At 38.3% G+C, this 13509-nt stretch overlaps 2 protein-coding genes across 2 annotated transcripts in view; one reads left to right on the top strand and one right to left on the bottom strand.

Moving 5' to 3' along the window:
- Positions 1–6266, bottom strand: part of LOC126373628 (peroxidase-like) — a 44330-nt gene extending 38064 nt beyond the window's left edge. Inside the window, exons 1-4 of the mRNA XM_050019834.1 lie at positions 6071–6266; positions 4601–4741; positions 3753–3907; positions 2391–2501 (exon numbers count right to left, since the gene is read on the bottom strand). Of these exons, the coding sequence (XP_049875791.1) occupies positions 2391–2501; positions 3753–3907; positions 4601–4731 (397 nt within the window). The 5' untranslated portion in view covers positions 4732–4741; positions 6071–6266. The remainder of the gene's footprint in view (positions 1–2390; positions 2502–3752; positions 3908–4600; positions 4742–6070) is intronic.
- Positions 6267–7111: 845 nt separating this feature from the next.
- LOC126373829 (ubiquitin-like modifier-activating enzyme 5) lies at positions 7112–13438 on the top strand. Its single transcript, XM_050020167.1, has 9 exons — positions 7112–7335; positions 7852–7987; positions 8589–8785; positions 10265–10451; positions 11015–11126; positions 11409–11506; positions 12143–12269; positions 12713–12783; positions 13191–13438. The coding sequence occupies exons 1-9, from the start codon at positions 7199–7201 to the stop codon at positions 13302–13304; spliced, it is 1179 nt and encodes a 392-aa protein (XP_049876124.1). The 5' UTR covers positions 7112–7198; the 3' UTR covers positions 13305–13438.
- The last annotated feature ends 71 nt before the right edge of the window (positions 13439–13509 follow it).

Here is a 13509-nt window from a genome sequence, read left to right as displayed (position 1 = left end):
TGGTATTAGTATTCTACTTTTGAATTATTTTACTACAATTCGGTCTTTGTTTATTATCTATCTACAATAATTTTATTTGTGGTGAAGGAAAACATGTCATGTGTCGGACGACGCTCAGTGGGTCCGCTACAAGGTGGACCGACGATCTGGTGAAGGTCGCGGGAAGCCGCTGGATGCGGGCAGCGCAGGACCGATCGTCGTAGAGCTCCTTGGGGGAGGCCTATGCCCAGCAGTAAGTGTCGTACGGCTGATAATGATGATGATGATGAAGGAAAACAGAGTGAGGAAACCCTCATTGGCTAGTTTCCTAGATCAAAGATAAATTATGCAAGTCTGATTACTAAATAAATACAGATTTAAAACTGACGAAAGACATCTTTTTTCTATTTAACTTATTTTCTATGACTTCACAGGTAGCTTTTTCGTACAAATTCCATAGTAATTTCGTGTTTTGATGTTTAGTAAAAAGTTTCAGATTTGATTAGTTGGAAACTACCCTTAATAAATTACTTTTTCGGACAGTCAGGAAAAAGCATTTACCTAATAATAAATAATAAAAATAAAGGCTATAGATATAAGTATGGTCAGACAGGTGACCGAGTTTCGCTCCTACCGCGTTTATTTTATAGATTTTTAAAATACAGATAAACTTGAAAAGCGAACCTTATTAATTATACATAACATTTAATTATGTGTATTTACGTTGGCATCTAAATCTAGTAACTGCGGTCGATATACCGTGCAAGGTAAACCACTTTTGCCTGTTGAATTAAAAAAAACAATTTTTGTAGAATCTCGAATCGTATCTGAACTATGTTTTGTAACTGATGAATTCTAATTATAGGTACCATTATAATGTTGAAAGATGGATTGCAACATAATTTTATCATACATTTTAATTTTAATCAAACGGGGAGCGCCGGTTGTGAACCAAACTTGCATCAAATTCAAGTATAAAATATCTTTATTCATTAGGTAACATCGTATTTTTTTCATAACGAACGTCTCGTCCTCCTAAAACTACTGCAGCTTCTCACAACGTGTATAGCCGGGGAAAAGAAGCTGCAAGAAAAACCTCGAAACAGGACCATAGACATTTAAAAAATATAAAATATTCAATGAGTTATAAATTTATCCAGTTTTCACTAACACAGTTGGCTCGACCATTATAGACGGCAATACGGCTCACCACCTATCACGTTGGTCTAACAGAAAGCTCGGTGACGCGTGGGTACTTAATCCATCTAGCTATCCTAATTTATTATTTTTAATTATTATTTTTTTTACATTAAATCTTTATAATAATTTACATTATTTACATTAAATCGTTAAGATAGTACATGGTTTGAATGATGCCGTTTTCACAGAGGTTTGTCTCGATTCCCATGGTCGTGAGGTTATGTTACGTTATGATGTTTAAGCGCCCTATTTCACGCTAGTCGAAATGATAGATATCAAATGTAAATATGCAGGTGTTTTTTATTTGTTTAAATAAAGCATTAGAATAAAATATATGCTTCTTAATATAACAATCTAGCCTACACACTAATGAGCAATTTATCTTTAACCTGAAGTACTATAAATAAATAGATATCCAGGTGAGGTAGAATTTATACTACTGCATACATTTTGTTGGCGATACCGCATGTTTGCGTGTCCTAGTGAGATAGGGTCCTTTCTTTATGACGCAACGATAGAAGTGTCCGTCAGAATCACCTTTTTTTTCTTTGTTTTTTATTTTTTGACGTGACTTATTGTACATTTTCCGCAGATGACATTAACTACTAGGATAAATGGGGAGCGCTGAAGGCTCTCACCCGGTACAACATTTAAGACAACAGGCCTGAGGGTGCCCAGTTGGGCGCGCACCACGGCTCAGGGCGTCGTCGTACGAGAGGAAAAATATTTAAAAGAATTAATCGACCCTAGTGGGTCGATTGCGATTAACGCTGATTGAGGGAGAATCAGAATCACCGGTCACTCGTATTTGAAGTTCAAATCGAAACATTTTATGTGTAATATCTGCGATCTCAGGGTGGGTAGAGCCAAGCAAAAGACAGTCCTGTGATCTAAGGTGGAAAGTTGAAAAATCTCTGCTGTGCCGATTAGTTTAGTTACGGCGTAAAATCTTTTCATTGAAGGTACTACACCGGACCTGCAAAACTAAGTACTAACTTTTAAAATTATAATAACTTTTTAGGCACATAAGATAAACTTTCGAAATAAAAATGTCTCGAAATGTTGCTAATGTATATGTAGGTTAATATTTTCAAAGAAAGCTTATATATAAAATTATCTACAAGACATTTTTTATTTTAGAAATTCAATATTTTAAAAAGAAACTTAGTTTTGCAGGGCAGTGTATGTCATCCTTAAATGAAGATCCTTACCTTCCAAAGGCCACGTCAAGTTGAGTATCGGTTCCAACTCCGGCGCAGTTTCCGTCAGGTTCAGGCTTACAGGCGGAAACTGGCGAGCTGATGACGTCAGCTTGGGACGACCTGTCGATTTTTTTGTTTTTAATAAGTACAGAACCTTACCAGTTGATAAATGTCAGTGTGACTTAAAGGAGGATATGCTTAACTAGTAAATGTTTCTAGCCTTGAATACTCCAAGATTATAATATATTAAACTCATTATTGTACACATTACCTAATATAGATTTTGGTGTGTGTCAGGATCGAAGCAAATGGAATTCCATAGTCTCTGCTCTTACACCGGTGGGAAATAGGCGTGAGTTTATATATGTATGTAAAATTATACAATGCCAAAATTAAAAACAGGTACAAAAGGTGGTCGTGGAAAGGTGATACAATGATAAAACAGAATAGATTTAGGTACAACAATTTATAACAATAAATAAACAGAATAGATATAAAACGTAATATTTTTAGGATTTTGTTTTCATACCCCTCATCCGTCCTTAGGGAAACGCAGAAAAAGGAAATGAAATCGAAATTATCAGACTCTGAAGGGATTTGAACCCGCAGCTCTTGTCAAGCCGGGATGCACAATAATGAAGAATATACATCGGAAAATTCGCATGGACAGCATAAATTTAGACTGGTTTCTTATTAAAAAAATCTAATGACCATAAAATATTTTGTTTGGCTTTAGAACTGGTACAAATTAGACTTACGGAATCTTCCTTTATGACTTGACTCGGAAACAGCAGAACAATGATATCGAATTATCTGTTTATTCTTCTTCTTCTTATCGTGTGGGGACCGCTCGTTAATAACGGCCTCCGTGGTCCAGTGGTTGAGCGTTGGGCTGACGATCCGGAAGATCACTTTGTGATCTCTAGTTTGGTTAGGACATTACAGGCAGAACACCTGATTGGCCGAAAGTAAGATGATCGGTGCTTCGGAAGCCGTTGGTTCCGGTTACTACTTACTGATGTAAGTAAGTAGTCGTTACATGAGTCGTATCAGGGGCCTTCGGCGGCTCAATAGTAACCCTGACACCACGGTTGATGAGGTTGGTAATCCACTTCACAACCCACACGAGAGAAGAAGAAGCTTATAACTTGATGACTTGCACCCTTACTCTAAGATGTTAACTACAACCTTCCTCGATTTTGTCCGGCGTCCTCAGTAGAGGCGACTTTCCTCAAAATCAGCTGAAAATCAGTATTCTTAAAAGACGCTTAAACCGTAACTGGAGTTTTAATATCGTATTATTTTGTTGGCAGTATGATATGCTCGGATACATAATCATCTTCTCCTTAAACATAAGAATAAGAAACTAACCTGATAACGTCAAGTTCCCCACGCCAGGAGAAGTCGGCGCGGGTACAGGGATCACAGTCTGAGGTATGTCTGCCGCTACTGTATCGTTGTCGTCGTTAAGGTTCTCGCTGAGGTCGTACCCTACTGTTACCAGCAGAGCCACGCCTAAGATTATCCTGTAGAATAAGGACAGTTAGTATAGTGTGGGTAAAGTTAGTCCCGCTCAGGGACGGTACTGAAAAGTTTCGGCGTCCGAAGAACGTCCACCACCCGATTACTCTAGCTATAGACGCGGCCAATCAGCTCGCGACAACAAACACTTCAGAACCCCGATACCGACGCCGGCGTGGTCTACGATTTCCCTCATTCAGCGCTTATGGCTATCGACTCACTCTCTGTGCCGAGATTCGCTCCCAACTGGGCACCCTTAGTTGCCTGTTGTTTTAAATTTTGTACCGGGTGGGAGCCTTCAGCGCTCCCCATTTATCCGGCCAAGTAGTTATTGTCATTTGCAGCAAATCTACGTACAATCAGTCACGTCAAAAAAAAGGTTAAACTTAGTTGAGGTTCATCTGGCGTTAACGTTATGAGCCGCCAAAAGAACCTGAAATGGCTCATGTTAGGTTCGTTTCCACAAATAAGTACTTACATTAATAAGATAGTAACCGGGACCAACGGTTTATCGTACCTTCCGAAGCACGGATCTCCTTACTTTCTTTCTTAATGTCCTTACCAAACAAAGGACAGTGTCACGGACCTCCAGATCGTGAGCCTAATGCTTTAACCACTAGACCACGGAGGCTGCTACTACTGTTAAATTTAAGAGGTGGCCGAATACACATTGAATGAAAAAACAATTAATTCCTCACATCAGACTGACGCAAATGGCGCACTGAAAGTTGCGCAGGCGCTTCTGGTAGCGGCGTGACATGCTGGACTCAAACATGTACGTCGGCTGCACGAGCGGGGTGCGCTCGGTGCTTGTCGTCGCTCGCTGCATCTTGATGCTTCTATAACGAGCAAATTTGTGTTAAGAATGATGTTTGGTAGTCTTGGGACGCCATCGAATATGTCAAATAGTTTTAGTTTTCTTTGTTTCGAATGTCTACACAGTTTTACTTACCCTTTTATAGTTATAAATTTATAGTTTCTAACATTGTTGTGTACTTAATAATAATTACGATTGTATTTTACTTTTGGTTACTATTGAGCCGCCAAAGGTCCCTGACATGGCTCATGTAACGACTACTTACATCAGTATGTAGTAATCGGGACCAACGGCTGTAATTCTCTCAATGGTAAACCATCACATTAACACACAAACTAGGCCATAGGACCCTTAAAGGTGCGGTCCATTCCATTTACCACAATCACGCCTATTTCATATCGGGGTAAGTAGACCATGGATTGTTCCACGTCTTGCTTCATCCCGACGACCAGATTACTCTAGCCATAGAGACAGCCAATCAGCTCGCGGCACCAAACACTTCAGGACCCCGATAATACCGACCCCGCCGGCGTGATCGACGATTCCCCTCAATCAGCGCTTATCGCTATCGACCCACTAGGGTCAATTAATTCTTTCAAATATTTTTCCTCTCAGACGACGCAATGAGCTGAGGTTCGCGCCCAACTGGGCACCCTCAGGCCTGTAGTCTTAAACGTTGTACCGGGTGAGAGACTTTAGCCCTCCCCATTTGTCCGGCCAAGTAGTTAATGCCATCTGCGGCAAATCTACAATAAGTCAAGTTGTTTCATACACGCGTCTGTGTAGACGATACAGCTATTCACAGATAAAATTTAAGATAAGACTTAGATAATTTGTGTATAAATTAAGTGGTTTCCTATTAGTTTATTTACAAAAATCAGATGAATAACTGGTTTTAAGTAGATCTAAACGAACGGGTTGAAACCGTAGGCCTTAATAATAATAACACTGGACACTGAACTGTGGACACTGAACTGGAAGATTACCTACCATGTCAAATTATCAATACTTGCATAACCTCACGCCCGTAATCTCTAAAGGGGTAGATAGGGCATAGTAGTCTCATACAAAGTTCGGTGCGGTGTGGGTACTTATTTCATCATACGATGAATCAAAGGTGAACTTACCTCTGGCTACCCCAATTAGGAGCATAGTCGTGAGCATGTATCAAAAGTTAATCTGTTAGACTTCTTTAATGGAATTTTGGCAAAAGGGTTGGCATATTGACTCTATATACGTACCCATTAGTGGGACGTATTAAAGCTGTCTAAAGTAAGTACTTAGGTACTTGATAGTACTTACTACGTAAGTACTTACTACTTACTTACTTACTTAGTAAGTACTTACTTACTTAGTATTATTTCAGGAACTGCATAAATAAACTTGATTTACGAAAATATCTTCGATTTCAACCAAATATTTCTTTTAATTCATTTTCCCGCTCGAACACTTTTTTCTTTTTCTAATCACTTTCGAACGCACGATATTTTTTCAAAACTTTTTTAAACTAGTCCCGGTATTTCGACTTGCAGCCAACTATTACTGGCCAGTTGCACCGCGTTACTAAACTTTTACGATACCTTATACGACTATAACACTGGCAAGCGAAAATGGTCCGTCATCAATAAATGGCGTTTCGGTGTAAATAACTATACAACTTGGTAGCATATGAAGGGCTTCTCGTAACAGTTTTATAAACTTGTTTGTATGGTAATCCTCACCGGAGAAGATAAATTCTAATTTATGTCAGATTGTGAAATCAAAAGTTTGTTTTTTGATTCGTAATGAATGAGATGCTCTACTAAACTAGGAGCGATGAAAAAAAAAATGTTTTGCGAAGTTGTAAAAGCCGGCTATAGGATAATGTCCAAGAACTTTATTGTTTTCTTATTCTTTTTTTCAATCATTGTTTATTTTGTACAATAGTTTATATTACATTTTCTCGTCATACAGCTCATTAGGATACCCTGTAATGCTGTATGTACCTTTACAAATAAATAATTCAGAAGAGGCCGTTAGTTGTCCACTCCATTAAAAGTTAGGGGCGTGATGAACTTAGTTACATACACAAACATGTACCCATAGTTATAAGTACTCATAAGTTTGTATTCATTTTGTGTCAACCAAGGTTTTGCCTAGGGCTCGCTTTTTAGCTCGCTTATAGAGGATTATTGTATGGCAATTGTATGGTCACAATTAATTATCAATTTGAGGATGCAAGTCATGCAAGTGGTACTGACAGGATTATTTTTTTCTGAGACTACTTTGTGTGTAGGCATACAATAAGGAATAATACTGTGCAGGTAGGAAATGTATGTAGGTTATTGAACGCATTCTTATCCACATTATTACAATATGTGAACGTATCACTAATTCGTGGCAGCAAGCAAATGTCAAAGTGACAGTTACTGTGAATTTTGTTCGGCCCTTTTCCAGTGAAAGTGAATTTATTAATATTTTGTGTTGAAAATCACTGATAATGGCCACTGTCGCGGAGCTGCAGAAGAAAATAAAAGAGCTTGAAGCTAAACTAGCGGCTGCTCAAGGAAATGCTGGTCCAGCGAGGCAGAAAATTGATGTTATGTCGTCCGAAGTTGTCGACTCCAATCCTTACAGGTATTCCGCGTTTTCTTGCTAGATAATGTGGAATATTTGGAATAAATACAATTAATATACCTCTAGCGATGCTTTTTAAATCTCGTGGATGAATTTGACTGTGCTGTTGTGTCAAAACGGTTGAAAAACATTGCAGCATATGTTTGACAACTTTTACCATCAGGATAGTATGAATCATAGTGAAATTCTCTAAAATATCATTAACATATTACATTAGTTTATTAATGATTTAATGTGCACTTATAATGCAATTATGTAGGTACAATCTTGTAAAAGTTGTAATTACATTTTAGCTCAAAAATAATTAATTTCTAAATTATTGTTAGGAAAAATAAGTATCAAGATGTGTGATGTACGAACGAATACGTACATGAAATTTGAAATTTATGACAATCTAAATCTGATCTAAATACTTTTGCCTAATCAAATCATAAATCTAGAATAATCTTATCCTATAGGATTTAGCTAGACTGTCTACATTTGCACATTTTTAAAACATTCACTTTGTCATCTTAGCCGTCTTATGGCGTTGAAGCGTATGGGCATTGTGGAGAACTATGAGAAGATCAGGGAGATGTCCGTAGCCGTGGTTGGAGTAGGTGGTGTTGGTAGTGTCACTGCTGAGATGCTCACTCGCTGTGGAATTGGCAAGGTAAACATACATACTGTACTGGGGTGCTAAAAAAACCACTTATAAGCAATTCATCTAAAAAGCAATATTGTAATTTGACTTTTGCACATATAAAAGTAAGTGCTCAATGTCAAGAAATGTCAAATATTGCTTTGATGTGGCCTTTTTAAACCCCCTGTAATAGTAATAATTTTACATAATAATCTGTTAATTATAAAGCTGGTGTAACCACCAAGAGTGGCTTAAGCCTGAACAAAAATTAGATTAAATCAATATGAAATAATAATATTACATACTGTAGTGGTCATAACATTTAATAAATTTAGTCTCAAAAAATCTAAATGCCATCGAAACGATAAGAAAAAGTCAGATAATTACAAGTCCATATTGTTACTCACAATAAAAAAATCAAATCAAATCAAATATACTTTAAAACCGTAAAACCTAAGAAGCAATTATATTTAAAAAAAAAATATTTCATTTTTTTCAAAGAACTGTAGAATGTAACTAAAATTACTAACTAAACTACAAGATTGATGATATTTAATAAGCTTTGAAATCTGAATGAGGGCAGGAGGAAGATGATAATAATGTTATTTATATAATATAATTTGTGTTTCAGCTGATCCTGTTCGACTATGACAAAGTGGAGCTAGCGAACATGAACCGGTTGTTCTTCCAGCCCCACCAAGCTGGGCTCAGCAAGGTGGATGCGGCTGCGGCCACCTTACAGAATATCAATCCCGATGTTGCTATCGATGCATACAACTATAACATCACCACCATGGAAAACTTTCAGAAATTTTGTGACACTATCAGGTGGGGATTATTTTTGGAATGACTTAGTAAAAAGTTCATATATTGTAGCTGCAAAAAAAACCTAAGCGTTTTTTTAAAAAATCGCATTCGGATGTGATTTTCTGATAAAAATTGTTCATAAAAAATCTCGATTTATTTCAATTAATTTCTATCTGGGTGAAAATTCAGACCACATTTTTTTATCTGGATTGAAATTAGCTTGTCTATTACAACATTTTATTAATGAAAATCACATCCGAAAGTAATTAAAAAAAAGGCGTTTACGTTAATTTTACTATAAAGCCATGTTATAATAGTTTGGAAACTAATATTGCATAAACATTTCACCTATTTTAAAATTTAGTGCTTGAAAAGTTGAAACACAACTCCTTATCTATTTTGTATGTTAATTCATTTATAATTAATGTAATAACGAGAATATAAGATAACTATTATTGTCGTAATTTGGAGAAAATATCATTGCTAATTTTAGTTAATTTATAGAACGCCTTATTCTTAGTTAATTGACTAATTGATTATTGCATCAGTATACGAAACTTATGCAATTGTGTATCACAAGGCAACATAGGATAAACACACAACACACCACTCATTCCCTGTGGTAACACCAGTGTTTATAAAGTAGGTAACCCTGACACCAGGGTTGTTGATGTCGGTCATTGATCTCACGACCCCCACGAGAGAAGAAGTAGACCAGTGATACCATGAGAAAGACCCCATTCCTGTTAGTCACACTGCAATAGAGATTGACTGTCGATTGTTAGAACCAGAACTTAATACAGCATAATATATGCTCACCGATATTGCAATAGGGTAGTTAGAGGCACATCCATCGCAAGATCAACTAAGTACCCACACCTCATCAAGCTTTCTGTAAGACCAACGTGACAGGTGGTGAGCCGTATCGCCGTCTAATAATGGTCGAGCCAATTGTGTTAGTGAAAAATGCATTTAAAGTAAATTAATAAGTCATCGAGGAGCTCGGTGGCGCAGCGGTAAACTCGCTCGGTCAGCGATTGTTGAAGTTAAGCAACTTTCGCAAAGGCCGGTCATAGGATGGGTGACCACAAAAAAAAAGTTTTCATCTCGAGCTCCTCCGTGCTTCGGAAGGCACGTTAAGCCGTTGGTCCCGGCTGCATTAGCAGTCGTTAATAACCATCAATCCGCACTGGGCCCGCGTGATGGTTTAAGGCCCGATCTCCCTATCCATCCATAGGGGAGGGCCCGTGCCCCAGCAGTGGAGACGTTAATTGGCTGATGATGATCAATAACTCATTGGTGCAAGTCCGGTGGGTTCGAACTGGCGCTCCCCGTTTGAAAAGCCACTCCTCGCGATCTTTTGCAGCCCCTGTAGCTTGCTCCCATGATATGCCGAGAGCTTTTAACTCTGTCAACCGAACGTCACCAGGTATCTTTGGGCCGCCCCTTTTGCGTTTTCCACGCGCGAGCAACCTTTTTAATACAATGTTTTATTTAAAGCAAGGGCAGCCTAACTGGGGGCCCTGTGGACCTAGTACTGAGCTGCGTGGACAACTTCGAGGCCCGCATGGCGATCAACACGGCGTGCAACGAACTCAACCAGCGCTGGTTCGAGTCTGGAGTCAGTGAGAACGCTGTCTCCGGGCACATACAATTCATCATACCCGGGGAAACTGCCTGCTTTGCTGTGAGTGGTAACTAGTTTTTGGTAAAATGTTAAGGATACAAAATGTTGATGCTTTCGGGTTTATATTTTGCATCTACAATGAGGAACTCTCCAGGCTACGTTCACCAAAAACAATATAGATGGCGTTGTACAGCTCTAACGTGATAATTACCTATTTTCTCATCACTCGGCTATATAATTATTCCTAAATACAATGTAATGTTGAGGAGCTCGGTGGTGCAGCGGTAAACGCGCTCGGTCTGCGATTGTTGAAGTTAAGCAACTTTCGCAAAGGCCGGTCATAGGATGGGTGACCACAAAAAAAAAGTTTTCATCTCGAGCTCCTCCGTGCTTCGGAGGGCACGTTAAGCCGTTGGTCCTGGCTGCATTAGCAGTCGTTAATAGCCACCAATCCGCACTGGGCCCGCGTGATGGTTTAAGGCCCGATCTCCCTAATCCATCCATAGGGAAGGCCCGTGCCCCAGCAGTGGGGACGTTAATGGGCTGGTGATAATGATGATGACAATGTAATTGCAGAAGCATATATAAAAATAGAGAAGATATACTTTACGTTTTATTTCCAGTGCGCTCCGCCGTTGGTAGTAGCGTCAAAGATTGACGAGAGGACGCTCAAGAGGGAGGGAGTGTGTGCCGCCAGTCTGCCCACCACCATGGGAATCGTTGCCGGGTTCTTAGGTGAGTTTGCACATTAAAAAACTAACAACGATGACAATATGCTTTTGTTTATTTTGTGAAATGTGACGTCACACGAAGCTCAATCATGGCCGCCAGTATTTCGAGTCTTGTAATACACGGATAAAAAATCGCATTCTTATTTTGTAAAAATTAAATAATTAAAAATGATCTTGATAAAAAAAATCTACTAGATAATTATTGTAAATTGATAAACTACCATATCCGACATATTTTATTGTTACAACTGTCAAGCTTAAAATAATGGTTGATTTTTCTTTTCAGTTCAAAACACATTGAAGTACTTACTAGAATTTGGAACAGTGAGCCATTACTTGGGATACAGTGCACTCACTGATTTCTTCCCAACTATGGGGTTGAAGGTAAGTTTCAGTCAATCAACGAATAATTCTTTAATGCACATACATATAACAATTACATCGTCTCGTTTATAGGGGAGTTCATTATGTCGAATAATTGTGAAACAATTACTTGACTAGTTTTGAAAAAAAAAAGGCAATCTAAGTATAGGGGAGTACCTAATGAGTTTCAACTAATAACTATGTGTATTACCGAGTAATTAAAGGAAATAAAATATAACGTACAGTCACGAGCAATATAATGTACCCACTTTAGGACTCTGTCGCACTAACATATTTGACATTTAGTGAGATTTACAGTTCAATTTGTCAAAAAAGTTAACGTGACGTGGTACCGAATTGTATAATACATATTAAAGGTCGTGACTGTACGCGAAACGTAAAAAAGGTTCTTATTTCGCCGTTTTTCTCTATAACGGCTTTAATAGACTAAGTTGGCCGCCGGGGGATGAGGTAAATCAGGCTTGAATGTCTTAAGGGTTTGTATGTTTTTCCAAATCAGATCATTGATAAACAAATACAAGCGTCGTATTTTACACACAAGACACCCTTTTATAAACTTGGTCCAGTTACGATCAATCCACTCTAAAATCAACTTGTCTTAACGATTTTTACCCACAATTGTGGTGTATATTACAGCCAAACCCGCAGTGCGACGATAGCCACTGCAGGGCGCGACAGGCAGAGTTCAAAGCTAAACCCGTCGTGGAAATAGCCACCGAAGTGAAGGAAGACACCGCGCCCGTACATGCTGACAATGAATGGGGTTGGTATCGGGGCTTGAAAGCGGTTAATGTCTACAAGCGATTAAGGTTACAAGCGGTTAAGGTCTACAAGCGTTTAAGCTTACGCTACCGTTTTACCAATAGGAAATCGGTATTGTAACTTCATAGCGTTATAATAATTCGTTGCGTAATACTTTAACCGCTTGTTGCTGTAACCACTTGTATACCTTAACCGTTTGTATACCTTAACCGTTTGTATATCTTAACCGTTTGTATATCTTAACCGCTTGTATACCTTAACCGCTTGTATACCTTAACCGCTTGTATACCTTAACCGCTTGTATACCTTAACCGTTCCTATACCTTAACCGTTTCTATACGTTAATCGTTCGTATACCTTAAGCGTTTGTATGCCTTACCCGTTATGAATTTAATAACAATTGAGACTAAATTGTTTTATGCTAAAATATTGATTGGATTTCAGGTATCAGTTTAGTAGACGAACATGTGCCAGAAGAGGACGTAACGAATTTGAATTTAGTTGACGGTGTACAGGTAAGTTGCCTTATTTCAATGTGTTTTGCCGTTAACAGTACTAATTACAAAGAAAATACATAATTATTTTTATATAACCAATAATTTGTGGAACTAAATGACAATTTTGTAAGCCAAAAAACATCACATAGGACATTGCTGGCGAGGAAGAGTGTATATTAGATTTCTATTATACACATCTGCATAACTATTCGAGGATACATAAGCGTAATGCTATTTATATGTAAAAAAAAATAGGTTGCCGTTTCTAGTAGCCGCCAAGCGTAATATTAGTTACCTACTCTGTGGTAGTTTTAATAAATATTTATCACATTTATTTTTAATATGATTAACTAGAATACCTCGAATGTCATTCACTACATGGCCGACCAGTTGATGACCTCTCATTACCATTGTCTGACTTCCAGATTGCATACAGCATTCCCGTAGATAATAGTACGCCGGAGTCCAGCACAGGTGGCGCTGTGGCCGCCTCCGAACTGTCGCTCGAGGAACTCATGCAGCAAATGAAGTCTATGTAAAACCTTATGACTATAATAGGTAAGACTTGAGCGATTTATCTGGAGATGAAAGGAATGATTGATCTGTGTCTAGGTGATTTTTGTTTTATAGCAATCAGCCGTGCTTAGGGAAACTCATAAAGAGAAAATTAAGTTGAAAAAATTGTGACTCGGGCGCGACTTGAACCCGCAGCTCTTGTTAAGTCGGGAAGAGCGTGTCTTCCTG

The sequence above is a fragment of the Pectinophora gossypiella genome, chromosome 2 (assembly GCF_024362695.1).
Source record: "Pectinophora gossypiella chromosome 2, ilPecGoss1.1, whole genome shotgun sequence".
NCBI classification, from domain to species: domain Eukaryota; kingdom Metazoa; phylum Arthropoda; class Insecta; order Lepidoptera; family Gelechiidae; genus Pectinophora; species Pectinophora gossypiella.
This window is presented reverse-complemented; position numbering and strand designations above follow the sequence as displayed.